Raw genomic sequence first — 13,903 nt, 5'->3', positions numbered from 1 at the left:
AAAAATCAAAAGAATAATGTTTTAGATTGTTAACATTGGAGAGTTAGAGAGGACAAGAATATGAAAATTGTAAATCTATATGGAACAGAGTAGTCTTAAGTCGTCTCTAATTATCCCTATTATTGTTACTCCAAATAGATTTCAAGTGAATAAATAAATTTTAGGAGGACATTATACCTTCTTAATGGCAGTTATCCTTACTACGAAGTAAATTTTTATTTTTTTTTATTTTTATAGAAAGTATATTGAATTGTATGAATATATGGAGTACATAACAATTGTAATTCCTAAGCCAATTACTTTTATGAAAATAGTGATCGATCATAAATTTTTATTGTTTTTTTTTTTTTAAAACATATGTATTGGTTTAAAAATCTAAGATCCCTGTCAAAAAAAAAAAAAAATCTAAGATCGCTCGAGAATTGTTGAATCCCATTGTAGCCACTTATGAGTGTCCCACATTTGGAGAAAGAGGAGAGATGGTTTCACTTTATAAGGTAGAGGAGTACCTCCTTGTTAAAGTGTAGAGAGTATTGGAGAAAACGGCTTAACCTTTGTATTGATAATAATCACATATATATACACAATACATAACTTGCCTAAAACTCCTAACAAGATAAACTTACCAAATATACAATATTAACATAATATAACAACCAAACTCTAATACTCCCCCTCAAGTTGGAGCATGTAAATCACGAATGTCCAACTCCCCCTCAAGTATGGAAGCTCCAAAACCTTGTTTGTTGACCTAACTCTCCTCCTCCTTGTTCGGGTTGCCTAGGCCCATTTCATATTGTTTCGAAATTTAACAAGAATTACATAGTGTACTCTGTATCATCCTCGTCATACACTACTTCTTAGTGAAGTCGTCTCTAAGTATCCCCATCATTGTTACTCCAAATAGTTTTCAAGTATGTATTATACCTTCTCAATGGCAGCAATCAATGTCTGATGACTCTGATGTGTATCCCTACCAAGGATGTTCTATTATCTGTTAATGCAATTTATAAACACCACATACTTTTATTTTATAATAACATTGAAAACTCAGAGTCAAGGTCTATGTATTTTTCTTTTAAGTATTTTTTATTTCTCAACTATAAATGCGTGCACATCCACAGTATTAATTAATATAAATATATATAATAAGAACATCGAAATATATAGCTTTGTCTGCAAAATGTTGAGCTTTTCACCTTCATGCTTCTTACTTTACACTATAATTTCTGTTACTTATCTCTTTTGTTGTCTCCCCTTGTCGATAGCCACCGGGAGTAACGAAACAGACAAGCTAGCATTGCTTCAAATCAAAGCCCAAATTCGTGGTGACCCTCTCGGCGTCACGAGTTCATGGAATGACACCCTCCACTTCTGTGAGTGGTATGGCGTTACTTGTGGTCATAAGCACCACCAGAGAGTAACATCACTAGACCTGCATTCCTCCAAATTAACAGGTACACTCTCTCCCCATCTCGGAAACTTGAGCTTCCTTAGAGAGCTGTATCTTTATAATAACAGTTTCAGCGGTACAATCCCGCCAGAAATTAGTCGTTTGCATAGGTTACAATCTCTATGGCTAACTAATAATTCTATCGGAGGGGAAATTCCATCAAATATATCAAGTTGCAATAGCCTTGTTTTTTTGCAGCTTGGTAATAACATGTTGGTAGGAGACATCCCACCGATGCTTGGTTCGTTGTCTCGTTTGCAGGTTCTTGCTTTATCAAAGAACAACTTGACAGGGAACATTCCTTCATCTTTGGGAAATTTATCATCTCTTGTTAAGCTCTACATGAATGAAAACAACTTTTTCGGAAGTATCTCAGCTAGCATAGGCAAACTTAATTATCTCACCATTCTAGGACTAGGATTGAATAAGTTGTCTGGGGTAGTACCACCTTCAATTTTTAATCTCTCTTCATTAATAAGCCTATTTCTAGGATGGAATGACTTGGAAGGAGAACTTCCTTCAAACTTAGGGAACAGTTTGCCGCATTTGCAGTTTTTTTCTGCATCCTCAAATCGGTTCACTGGACACATTCCTACTTCAATTTCCAATTCTTCAAGCCTACAAGTTCTCGCATTGAATATCAACCATCTTCATGGACAAGTTCCTCCTCTGAACAAGTTAGTGAATCTTAATTCCTTTATCATTGCCTATAATTTTTTCCTTGGGCCAGATTCGATGTTTTTTACCTCCGTGGCCAATGCCACTGGTTTACAAAGGTTTGAGATAGGTAATAACAATTTCAAAGGAGTTATTCCAAAGATTTTCTGCAATCTTTCATCACTAACTGATTTAGATATGGATAACATGTACTTGACAGGAGAAATTCCATATTGCATAGAGAACTTATCGGATTTGGAATATTTTTGGGTTAGTAATAACACACTTTCTGGGGTCATTCCCCCTGGGATAGGGAAGCTCCAAAAGCTCTACCATTTATCCTTAGATGGTAACCAAATATCCGGAGTCATTCCACCTTCAATTGGAAATTTAACCAAGTTGTCTAACTTATACATGCATAATAATCATCTCGTAGGAAAAATACCATCAACTCTTGGAAATTGTGGGACATTAATAGATCTATATCTTTCCAATAATAGTCTTAGCGGTTGTATACCCCCTCAAATTTTTAGTCTATCTTCCTTGTCTATTACCCTCGATCTGTCAGGGAACCATCTAACTGGGTCACTCCCTGAAGAAGTTGGGCGACTGAAGAATCTTGACATGCTTGATGTTTCTCGTAACATGCTATCAGGCCAAATACCAAGCTCTCTTGGTAGTTGCATGTCATTAGAGTACCTATACATGGGAAGAAACTATTTCCAAGGCACCATTCCTGATTTATTGGCATTGAAGGGTCTGGTTGAGTTAAACTTGTCATACAACAATTTTTCTGGCAAAATCCCACAGTTTTTACAGACACTCAAGTTACAAAGCCTTGATTTGTCAAAAAATAACCTTGAAGGTGAAGTACCTATTGATGGAGTCTTCAAAAATGCAAGCGGTGTTTACGTGAGTGGAAACAGTAAGCTTTGCGGAGGCATAAAAGAGTTGAAATTGCCTTTGTGCATCAACAACCAGAAAAGAAAACTGATGCGCCGGAAAAAAGTGTTGACACTTGCAATTATTTGTGGCTTTTTAGGAGTTATATTATTACTTGCTTTTCTTGTGTTAATATACATTTTATGGCAAAAAAAGAAGACTAATAAACCCATGGCTTCTGATGATTCGGAAAATTTTCCACATTTGTCATACCAAATGCTTCTTAAAGCCACAAATGGGTTTTCCTCGGACAATTTGATTGGCAGTGGCACCTTTGGTGCTGTATTCAAAGGGGTGCTTGAAGAGCTTCAATCAACAGTAGCCATCAAGGTGTTTAATCTACAAAATCACGGTGCTTTCAAGAGTTTCATGGCTGAATGTGGAGTTACTCGTAACATCAGACACCGGAATCTTCTCAAAGTTGTAACAGCTTGCTCAAGTGTGGATTATCAAGGCAGAGATTTCAAAGCTTTGATTTATGAGTACATGGCTAATGGAAGTTTGGATGATTGGTTACATCCTCCAAATTCAATCAATGGGGTTGAGGAAAAAAATAATAGCTCAAGGCACTTAAGTCTTTGCCAAAGACTTGACATTGCAGTTGATGTTGCATTTTCTTTGGATTATCTTCATAACCATTGTGGTGTCTCCATAGTTCACTGTGACCTCAAGCCCAGCAATGTTCTCCTTGATGAAGAAATGGTAGCTCATGTCGGTGACTTTGGCCTAGCCAAGTTCCTCTCAAAAGGCATCAATGACGACTCTCATTCCAATCAATCTAGTTCTATTGGAGTTAGAGGTACCATCGGTTATGCTCCTCCAGGTAACCAGCTAATGCTCCTATCTCTAGCTATATTTAAAACTATATAAATTATGTATTTATTGTATTTTAGTTATTTGTATCACATGTTTAGCTCATAAGTTACATGTTATTATCCTAATAACTTTGGAGGCACTATATATGCAGAGTATGGTGTGGGAAATAAAGTGACCACTAGCGGCGATGTCTACAGCTTTGGGATTCTATTACTGGAAATGATTACAGGAAAGAGGCCATCTGATGACATGTTTAAAGGAAGGCTAACCTTACATGACTTTGTCAGAGAAGCTTTGGCTGGAGATGTTGTCGAGATTCTTGATCATGTCCTTCTTGAAGACATAGACTGTCCAGATAGCAGCTTGATGTTGGAGGCCCTAACTTGTATACTCGAAATAGCACTTTCCTGCTCGAATGAGGTCCCAGCAGAAAGGTTAGACATGAGTACTGTTTCCGCAAAGCTATCATCAATAAAAAAACAAGCTCCTTGGAAGTCGAATACAACAACGAAGGAGAATTCGAGGAGGTAATTTATTAAGCACTTCATTTCCCTCACTTTTGGTTCATGATTATTCCTGTAACAATCAACTTCTGTACATTTTCTAATTGATTTATATTCTTTTATTCTTGGTAGAGGGACACGATGGTGATCGATTAGTGTGTTAACAATTTCATTTGCGCGCCCAGGCCATGAGCACGTTGGTGCATTTGTGATTTGATGGTCATGACGAAGAAGATGAGTTCATATGCTTTAGTGTCTTCTTGTAACTAATACTCCGTTTTACTTATGAGTTTTGACTCAGGATCAGAACAAATCTAGTTCAGAATGTAGTTTAAATTATTTTGATGTATTTTCTACTGCTTGCTTAGATTGTGTAATTCGTTTAAAACAATTGGAACATTATAATCCATTATTATTCAACTGAGATTTGGTTGAACAAATACCAAACTTTTGGTTCATTTCCATTTTCCCGAATTTACTAGTGAATTAAACATAAATACAAGAACAATATATAACAGTCAATATATTTCCCTTGAAACACCAATTGATTACAGAGTAATTCCTAAATTAACTAGAAATTTCCATTATTGAACAAAAAATCAGGGAGCAATACAAATATCAATACCTTGAAACAGCAATTGATTACAGAGTAATTATTCCAAAATTAATAGGGGAGAACTTTCCGGAAACTCTTTCTCTCTACTTTGACGTGCTATCAACAGTGATTCTCCAGAATGCTGGAATTTTCTTTCTCGGTTGCCGGTGGGAGTTTCAATTGATTTGTGTTAAGTCAATTTTTTTTCTTTGTGAGATTGTACTTTTTCTAAGGTTCGGATGATTTAAATCATCTTTGCAATAATCTTATTTGATTTTAAGTTTATACGAAGTATTTTAAGGAGTTTTTTTTTTTTTTCCTTCTTAAACCATTAAATTTTAAGTTTTTAACCAATAATCACATTTGATTTTTTTATCTTGACCCACCTTACATTATTAGGATACCTGTTGAACTTTTTAGACTTTCGACATTGTCTATGGGACTCAATTTAGGCAGCAATCGCCTGAGTGGATCCCTCCCTGAAGAAGTTGGCTATTATAATCTAGAAGGCCTTGATATATCAAGGAACATGCTATCAGGCAAGATTCCAAGCTCTCTTGGTAGTTGCATAGCATTAGAGGTCCTAGAAATGGGGGGTAACTACTTCAAAGGCCTCATTCCAAGTGAATTGAGGACGTTGAAAAAGGTCTTGTAGAGTTAGATTTGTCCCAAAACAATCTATCCGGTGAAATTCCAAATTTCTTAGCGAGTTTCCAATTGCAAAGGCTAAATCTTTCATACAATAGCCTTGAAGGTGAAGTACCTGTAGGTGGAGTTTTCAACTATGCTGCCAATCTTTCGATAACTGGAAACAATGGGTTGTGTGGAGGAATACCCGAGATGAAGTTGCCACGGTGCAATTTTAGCCGTAGTGACCATAAAAGAAGATCAAAACACAGGTTTAAATCAGTTGCCATAATTATTTCCGGAGTTTTAGGATTTGTTTTACTTGTGGTGTTGCTTGTGGTATACATGTTTCGGTATAGAAAGAGGACTAAGGAACCTAAAGCTTTCAATGATGCGGAAACTTTTCAAAATTTGTCTTACCAAACACTTGTTAAAGCCACAAACAATTTCTCTGTTGAAAATCTGCTTGGCCGCGGTACTTTTGGGGTTGTATACAAGGGAATACTTGACCAGGACGGATCAACAATTGCCGTCAAGATATTCAACCTAGAGTACCATGGTGCTTCCAAGACTTTCATGGCTGAATGCAGGGTCCTTAGGAGCATTAGACATCGAAATCTTGTCAAGATAATAACTGCTTGTTCAAGCGTTGATTATCAAGGAAGAAATTTTAAGGCTTTGATTTATGAATTCATGGTGAATGGGAGTTTGGAAGATTGGTTGCATCCAACAGAGGAAAGCAGTAATGTTGACATAAGTAACTCACCAAAAAAATTAAATATTCGCCAGAGACTTAATATTGCAGTTGATGTTGCATATGCCTTGGAATATCTTCACCATGACTGTGGTACCTCGATAGTTCATTGCGACCTCAAGCCAAGCAATATTCTCCTCGATGAAGAAATGATCGCACATGTCAGTGACTTCGGATTGTCCAAATTCATCTTCACTGAAATGAGCAACTCTAATGGAAATCAATATAGCTCTTTAGGAGTTAGAGGAACTATAGGTTACGCTCCTCCAGGTACGTAGTTTTTCGCCTATCTCATAAACCATAAATCTTTAGACCTTTTTTAATATCTCTACTAAACTTGTTTTCAAGTATATTAACCATGTGTTAGTTGTTGCATATTGATTGCTGAGTATGGTGTGGGAAATGAGGTGTCTACCAGTGGTGATGTCTATAGTTTCGGGATCATTTTACTAGAAATGTTTACGGGAAAGAGTCCTAATAATGACATGTTCAAAGAGGGGCCGCTGAGCCTACACGGCTTGGTGAAAGCAGCACTGCCTCAGCAGATAACCAAGATATTAGACCATGCTCTCCTTGAAGACATAGACGACGAAGAACAACAGATTAAAAGGGACGTGATAATAGAGGCCTTGATTTCTATACTTGGCATTGCACTTTCCTGCTCAACCGAGATCCCAAGAGAAAGGCTGAACATGAGTGAGGTTGCTGCTAAACTATCATCAATAAGAAACAAGCTCCTTGGAACACGTTTACAACAAAGGCGACTTCAAGCAAGCAAGTGATACTCAAATAATATTACTACTGTTTATTGAAGTTTCATGGACTAAAAATGATATTTACTTTTTAAAGAAATATATACTATATATGCATACATAGTATACAAATATTAGGTAGAGTACTTAATAAATGTTACAAGTCATGTTACAACTTACAAGAATATGAAAGAATTTTAGATGTGAGATTTGTGACTTTGAGATACTTTGGGATTATACATATATATATATATATATATATATATATATAGGGAGAGGCTCATGTGAGAACACCTCTCTTATGTGAGAAAACTTTATATGTGAGAACACATCTATGTTCTAATATGTTAATGTAGATGTTCTAAAAATAAATTAAACCCATCATCTTCAACCTCAACATTCTCTCTCCTCTCCTCACCAACACTATCCAATCTTTAGTTCCTCTATCACCACCACCGCCTATTTCATAACCTTTATACCGTTACCTCCACCACCATCACTCTTTCTCTTCTCCCCGAAATCATGGCCAACACTCTCTCTCCTCTTCACGATAACCACCATCACCACATGCTCAAGAATTTCTTGTGTATTGTATCAACTTTTGAACAATTCTAGTCAAGAATTCAAGTTGTGAAGCTTAATCAAAGGTAAACCAAACTTAATTGACAGTATAATATGTGAAATCAAAAAATTTTCATCCAAATAAATCAAATTGGGCGAATTATAGATTTTGAAATTTCAAGGAATTTTAATTGAATATAAGAAACTAAACAACAATTCATATGTTTTTGTTACCTTGGCAATCAAGAATAAACTGATTTCGAATCAATTCGTTGTAAAAATTGAATCTCAATTCCTGTTCTATATTAACGAATTATGTTCTAAAAAAATCAAGTATGTTCTAAAAACTGTTACATATGTTCTAAAATATATTGCATGTGTTCTAAAAAATATTGCATATATGTTCGGATTTGTTTTTGAGTTGAGTATCATGTTCCAATTAAACTATATTTTGAAAAGCTAAGTTTTTTTCTAAAAACTACTACATATGTTAAGAATTATTGAGTCTAGGTTCTAAATTTCTTGGCATTTTGTTCTAAACGCTATGCTACAGAAAGTTAAGTATGATGTTTTAAATTTTTACTCACATGTTCTAATTTTTAAATCAGATGTTCTAAATTATTACTCATATGTTCTAAATTTTAATTTGAGACATATGTTCTAAATTTTTACTCGTATGTTCTAAATTTTTACTCGTATGTTCTAAATTTTTACTCACATGTTCTAAATTTAAAATTCTCACCGGATCCCTCCCCTATATATATATATATGTATATATATATACTCCCTCCTTCAAATACTTGCTTTATTTCTCCTAGACACATATGCCGATACTAATCTTTGACTAATAATATCTATAATTATGGATAAGTATAAAATTCTACCAATGAAAACTAACAATCTATTCAATCTATTCATTGAGACGATTCCAACAAGTCAACAAAAGATTTTTTTTTCTTTTTTACATTAGTCAAATTAGGACAATGAATAGTGCAAAAAATATTAAATGAACAAGTATTTAAAAACGGATGAAATATAATAAAAAAAAATGTAAGCTAAATTTACTCCCTCTATTTCTTAATAATCGCAAAACTAGAGTGGGTGCAAAGGTCAGTATTAGTGTAGATGTGTTTAATTGTTAGTAGGAGAGAGAAATAATATAAAGTGTTGTAAGTGGGGATGGTTGGAGAGAGAAATAATAAAATATTGATCGGTCCTTACCAAAATATTAAATGGATGAAAAACAAAAGACATGGCAATTATTACGAAACTAAGAATTCGTTCAAAAAGGAAAAAAAAAAAACGAAACGAAAGGGACTATATTCCATCTATAATGTTGGAGGTGCAATCCTACATTAGGTGCAATTTAAAGGACTAGATTCCTTTACCTTTTCCAAATTGTCAAATTGTCTAACCCAATGTGTAAGAGGTTCCTTTCCGGTAGGACCCTTTCTTTTATTTAATAAAAAAAAAAGTATTATGAATTTATGATTGTTAAAATGGTATTATAAAATAATTTTCCACTATTTCAAAATAAATGACTCATCTTGACTGGGCATGTATGTCAATGTAGTATTTTGACCAATAATCTCATTCACTTCATCTCAACTCGGTTCAGTCAATGAGAATAGGCCCTTAGTATTAGGTAGGTTCGTAGTCAAACTTTTTCCTTATATATAAATCACTAAGATGAGTTAAAGTGGTTTACGTGAATGAGGGAGTATGAAAATCCATAGTATAACAATAATATTAGAATGGGAAGGTAATGAGACTAATGACATTGATCAGGCCAGGTCGACAACTGTTTGGACTAGGAGTTTTATTTCCATGACTTCGCACTTACGTTAGACTCCACTTTTGTTTCATATGCCGAATGAATATGATGTATCAAGATTTTTAGCATATATTACAAGCATATGCTCTACGCCACCGAATGAGTGGAACATTATGAGGTCTTATTTGTGAGTCATGTAAATTCCAGGAACAAACTTAGAAATGCCGTTGCATATGCTCTACGACATCAAATGAGTGGAAAATTAAGATCGATAACTAGTAGATCAAGCCATACTAGTAAAGTAGTAATTGCCTAGATGTAGCAGGGACATTGACTTGTATGACTTTTCTAGCTTTCAACTTTCAAATTCGTTAGTCATCTGCAAGTCAACCTGTAGTCTGCATGCCTTTCCAAAGTTAAGTTATTGCACTCGTAACTCTTAATTACTTCATTCTAAAAAACAAAATTGATATTAAAAAAATTATATAAGCTTAGATGTTTATTAGCTGGAGTTATCCTTCTCCACTCGTTATATAAATTTCATGCATTTGTCTCTACATTTTATAGTCAAGTCGTCATTCGCCACTTTAAGTCTTTGTTCTTAACACATTTACTCCATATCTTATTTTATATAAAAGCCCCGATATAGCAAAGAACAGGTAACGAGTTCAATTAATAGCATTTTAACCCGTAAATAACTTAGCATGTCATTCTCTACATTTTACCTCATCATTTTGGCAACTGCTTTCTTGTACTGCCTTCATTTTTCCATTGCTGGGACAAATGAAACAGACAAGTTAGCATTGCTAGATTTCAAAGCCAAAATAACAGGTGACCCTCTTGGGGTTATGAACTCGTGGAATGATACAATCCACTTCTGTCAATGGCATGGTATTACATGTCATCGAGACCGGAGAGTGAAGAAGCTGAAACTATACTCTTCTAAGCTCACGGGTTTCCTCTCTCCATCAATTGGAAATTTAAGCTTCTTGAAGGTGTTGTTCCTGCACAATAATACTTTGGGTGGTACAATTCCTCCTGAAATAGGCCGCTTGCATCGATTGCGGTACCTCTGGCTCAGTAACAATACAATTGAAGGCCACATTCCACCAAATATATCAGCTTGCTCAAGGCTCACGCATTTCTATATCAGCTCCAACAGGTTGGTAGGAAATATCCCATCTGAAATTAGTTCCCTTGTACATCTAAAATATCTTAATCTTGCTAAAAACAACCTGGTAGGCACTATCCCTTCATCTTTCGGGAACTTGTCATGCCTCTCCAAAATCTCCCTAGCCTCAAACAACTTAAGTGGAAGCATCCCTGAGAGCTTACGCAAACTGAATAAATTAATATTTCTCGCACTTACACAGAACATGTTATCAGGGATAGTCCCATCTTCAATCTTCAACCTCACGCTTTTAGAGACTTTTGATGTATCAGGGAATAACTTGGAGGGAAGCCTTCCTTCAGATTTGGGCATCAAACTTCCAAATCTGCAGTGGTTCTCCATTTTATTTAATAAATTCACTGGATCTATTCCTACTTCTATATCCAATTGCTCAGGTCTAGGTGTTCTTCTGTTGGGTTCTAACAATCTTACGGGACAAGTTCCTTCTCTACACAGATTAGTAAATCTCTCAAAACTTATACTTACTAGTAACTCACTAGGGCATGGCCAAGCTAGTGATTTGAACTTTGCTTATTCGTTGGCCAATGCAACTAAGTTAATAATGTTGGGTATAGGTGGTAATAATTTCTCTGGATATTTCCCTAAGATCTTCTGTAATTTCTCAATGCTTTCCTATTTAAGTATAGATGATAATCATATAGGTGGACAGATTCCAATTTGCATTGAAAACCTTGAGTACCTGACAGTATTTATTGCTTCCGGTAACCAACTATCTGGTGTCATACCTCAAGGCATAGGAAGGCTCCACAATCTCGACGAATTAATGTTAGATGCTAACCAATTGTCAGGGAAAATACCATTCTCAATTGGGAACTTTACAAAGATGACTATACTTTCTCTATCCAATAATAATCTTGTTGGCCAGATACCTTCAACTTTAGGAAATTGTAAAAATTTACTGACCTTGAATCTGTCTTTCAACCACCTCCGTGGCAAAATACCCTCACAACTTTTTGATCTCTCGACCTTATCCATTGGTCTTGATCTAGCATCGAATATGTTAAGTGGGTACCTTCCTGTAGAAGTAGGGCAACTCAATAATCTAGGTTGGCTTAGTGTTTCTAGAAACATGTTGTCTGGTGAAATACCAAGCACACTTGGTAGTTGTGTAGAGTTGACGAATCTGTACATGAATGAGAATTTTTTCCAAGGTGCCATTCCCGGTGCATTGAGCGAATTGAAGGGTCTCAATGTGTTAGATTTGTCTAATAACAATTTATCAGGTAACATTCCGCAATATCTAGAGAGCCTTCCATTGCAAATTCTGAATCTATCATACAATAGCAACCTCGAAGGTGAAGTACCCACTGGTGGAATTTTCAGTAATGCAACTGGTCTGTCACTAATTGGAATTAGGGGATTGTGTGGAGGTAAGCCAGAGTTGAAGCTTCCTAAATGCAACAAAAGGAACCAGAAAAAAAGCCTAGGTCACAAAAAGAGATATTTACTTGGAATAGTTTTCGGACTTCTTGGAATTATATCAATGGTGACAATATTTGTGTCACTTTATATCTATCGGTATAAAAAGAAGACTAAATTACCCACACCCTTGGGTAATTTTTCAGAGAACTATCCAAGCTTGTCTTACCAGACCCTTTTAAAAGCCACAAATGGGTTCTCTTTTGACAATTTGATTGGGAGAGGCACATTTGGGGCTGTATACAAGGGAATCCTTGATGACCTGGAACCATCAATTGTTGCAATCAAGATTTTCAACCTTGAGCAGCATGGTGCTTCGAAGAGTTTTATGGCTGAATGTGGAGTCCTCCGGACTGTAAGACATCGGAATTTGATCAAGGTCATAACTGGTTGTTCAAGTGTTGATTATCAAGGGAATGATTTCAAGGCTTTGGTTTATGAGTACATGGTTAAGGGAAGCTTAGAAGATTGGTTGCATCCAGAGGCAAATGATGTGGTTGAGGACACAGATACTACACCTATGTTAAGTCTGCGACAAAGACTTGATATTGTGGTTGATGTTGCTAGTGCCTTGGAGTATCTTCACTATAATTGTGGTGCACCCATTATTCATTGTGATCTCAAGCCAAGCAATGTCCTCCTAGATGAAGAAATGGTTGCCCATGTTGGCGACTTTGGGTTGGCAAAATTTCTCTCAAAGAGCATCGACAGCTCTAACGCTAATCAGTCCAGCTCTCTTGGAGTCAGGGGAACTGTCGGTTACGCTCCACCAGGTACATAATATAATCTAATATTAATATCTTATTCCTTTAACCTCTCTCTATATATATATTTTAGTACATATAATTTGCTAGATTCTTCTAATATTTTTCTCCAAGTTTCCTCTTCCATCTTTTTTGATAATAATACTTCAGGTGTGAATTATTATTATTGCAGAATATGGTTTGGGAAATGAGGCGTCTACCAATGGTGATGTCTACAGTTTCGGAATTCTACTACTAGAGATGTTTACAGGGAAACGGCCTACTAATGATATGTTCAGTGAAGGAATAAGCCTTCATCACTATGTGAAAGAAGCTTTACCTGAACGAGTGATTGAGATTCTAGATCATGACATTGTTGAAGACATAGACTCTGAGGAGACAGATAGCAGCTTGATGTTGGAGACCCTAACCTCTCTACTCCGAATCGCATTGTCTTGCTCAGCTGAGGACCCACAAGAAAGGTTGGATATGAGTGATGCCACTGCAAAGTTAACATCAATCAGAAACAAGCTTCTTGGAACTAGATTACAACAAAGAAGAAGAATTCGTGCAGGTAATGTTTCTACTACCAAAGAAAAATCACAAGATTATTTCTATAATGACCAATTTTGTAATTTTCAATCAGACTTCAGTTTTTTTTCTTCTGAATGCAGGAACACGATGGTGATTAAGGTCACTTCAATTTGCCCATGACCAAGCTTGTGATATGTGTGGATAATAGAATTAAATGAGCGCAGCTGATATGGTCTCGCAACTTCTCTGAGAACGCTTCTCTCTGTTTTTTATTTATTTTTTTTGTTTGTTTTAGTTTTGTAAAATAAAAGTAAAAAATCATAATTAAGATCATCAGAATAGTAGAGCTATCTAGTTCAGACTGCAGTTCCTTTATGTTGTTTTTTCTTTTTTTTTTTTTATTTTTTTTTTCTATTGTAAGATTATTGTTTGTATAAGGTGTGAACCTGTGAGGCTGTGATCAGATACACAGTTTGTTGGTATATCTTTGAATATTGATTTTCAAAATTTTACAATTCCTCGCAGACTAATGTTATTGTTCACAGTCTTCAAAAAAACAATGTTATTGTTCACAATTTCAC

General features: G+C 35.6%; 2 protein-coding genes and 1 pseudogene across 3 annotated transcripts; all 3 read left to right on the top strand.

Annotated features, from left to right (window-relative positions):
* Positions 1–1,153: 1,153 nt before the first annotated feature.
* Positions 1,154–4,829, top strand: LOC145620308 (uncharacterized). The gene is made up of 3 exons (XM_081674952.1): positions 1,154–3,875; positions 4,020–4,395; positions 4,504–4,829. The coding sequence occupies exons 1-3, from the start codon at positions 1,184–1,186 to the stop codon at positions 4,517–4,519; spliced, it is 3,084 nt and encodes a 1,027-aa protein (XP_081531078.1). The 5' UTR covers positions 1,154–1,183; the 3' UTR covers positions 4,520–4,829.
* Positions 4,830–5,402: 573 nt separating this feature from the next.
* On the top strand, positions 5,403–7,129 carry LOC145620032 (putative LRR receptor-like serine/threonine-protein kinase At3g47570 pseudogene; annotated as a pseudogene).
* A 3,009-nt stretch (positions 7,130–10,138) lies between these two features.
* Positions 10,139–13,786, top strand: LOC145621345 (uncharacterized). Of its 2 annotated transcripts, XM_081676080.1 has the most exons (3): positions 10,139–12,818; positions 12,982–13,362; positions 13,463–13,786. In XM_081676080.1, exons 1-3 carry the CDS (start codon positions 10,139–10,141, stop codon positions 13,474–13,476), a joined length of 3,075 nt encoding a protein of 1,024 aa, XP_081532206.1. In that variant the 3' UTR covers positions 13,477–13,786. The 2 variants fall into 2 exon arrangements, with proteins under 2 accessions (XP_081532206.1, XP_081532205.1); XM_081676079.1 differs by having other exon boundaries at positions 12,982–13,786.
* The last annotated feature ends 117 nt before the right edge of the window (positions 13,787–13,903 follow it).

Source organism: Chenopodium album, chromosome 27, assembly GCF_948465745.1.
Source record: "Chenopodium album chromosome 27, dcCheAlbu1.1, whole genome shotgun sequence".
In the NCBI taxonomy this organism is placed as follows: domain Eukaryota; kingdom Viridiplantae; phylum Streptophyta; class Magnoliopsida; order Caryophyllales; family Amaranthaceae; genus Chenopodium; species Chenopodium album.
Note: the sequence above shows the minus strand (reverse complement) of the source record. Positions and strands in the feature narration are given on the sequence as shown.

What these genes read in the sequence shown, in the direction of transcription:
- LOC145620308 (XM_081674952.1), top strand. Translation starts at nt 1,184, where the DNA reads ATGTTGAGCTTTTCACCTTCATGCTTCTTACTTTACACTATAATTTCT. An exon ending in CATCGGTTATGCTCCTCCAG is followed by an intron (nt 3,876 to 4,019) that starts GTAACCAGCTAA and finishes CTATATATGCAG; the next exon opens with AGTATGGTGTGGGAAATAAA.
- LOC145621345 (XM_081676079.1), top strand. Translation starts at nt 10,139, where the DNA reads ATGTCATTCTCTACATTTTACCTCATCATTTTGGCAACTGCTTTCTTG. An exon ending in TGTCGGTTACGCTCCACCAG is followed by an intron (nt 12,819 to 12,981) that starts GTACATAATATA and finishes TTATTATTGCAG; the next exon opens with AATATGGTTTGGGAAATGAG.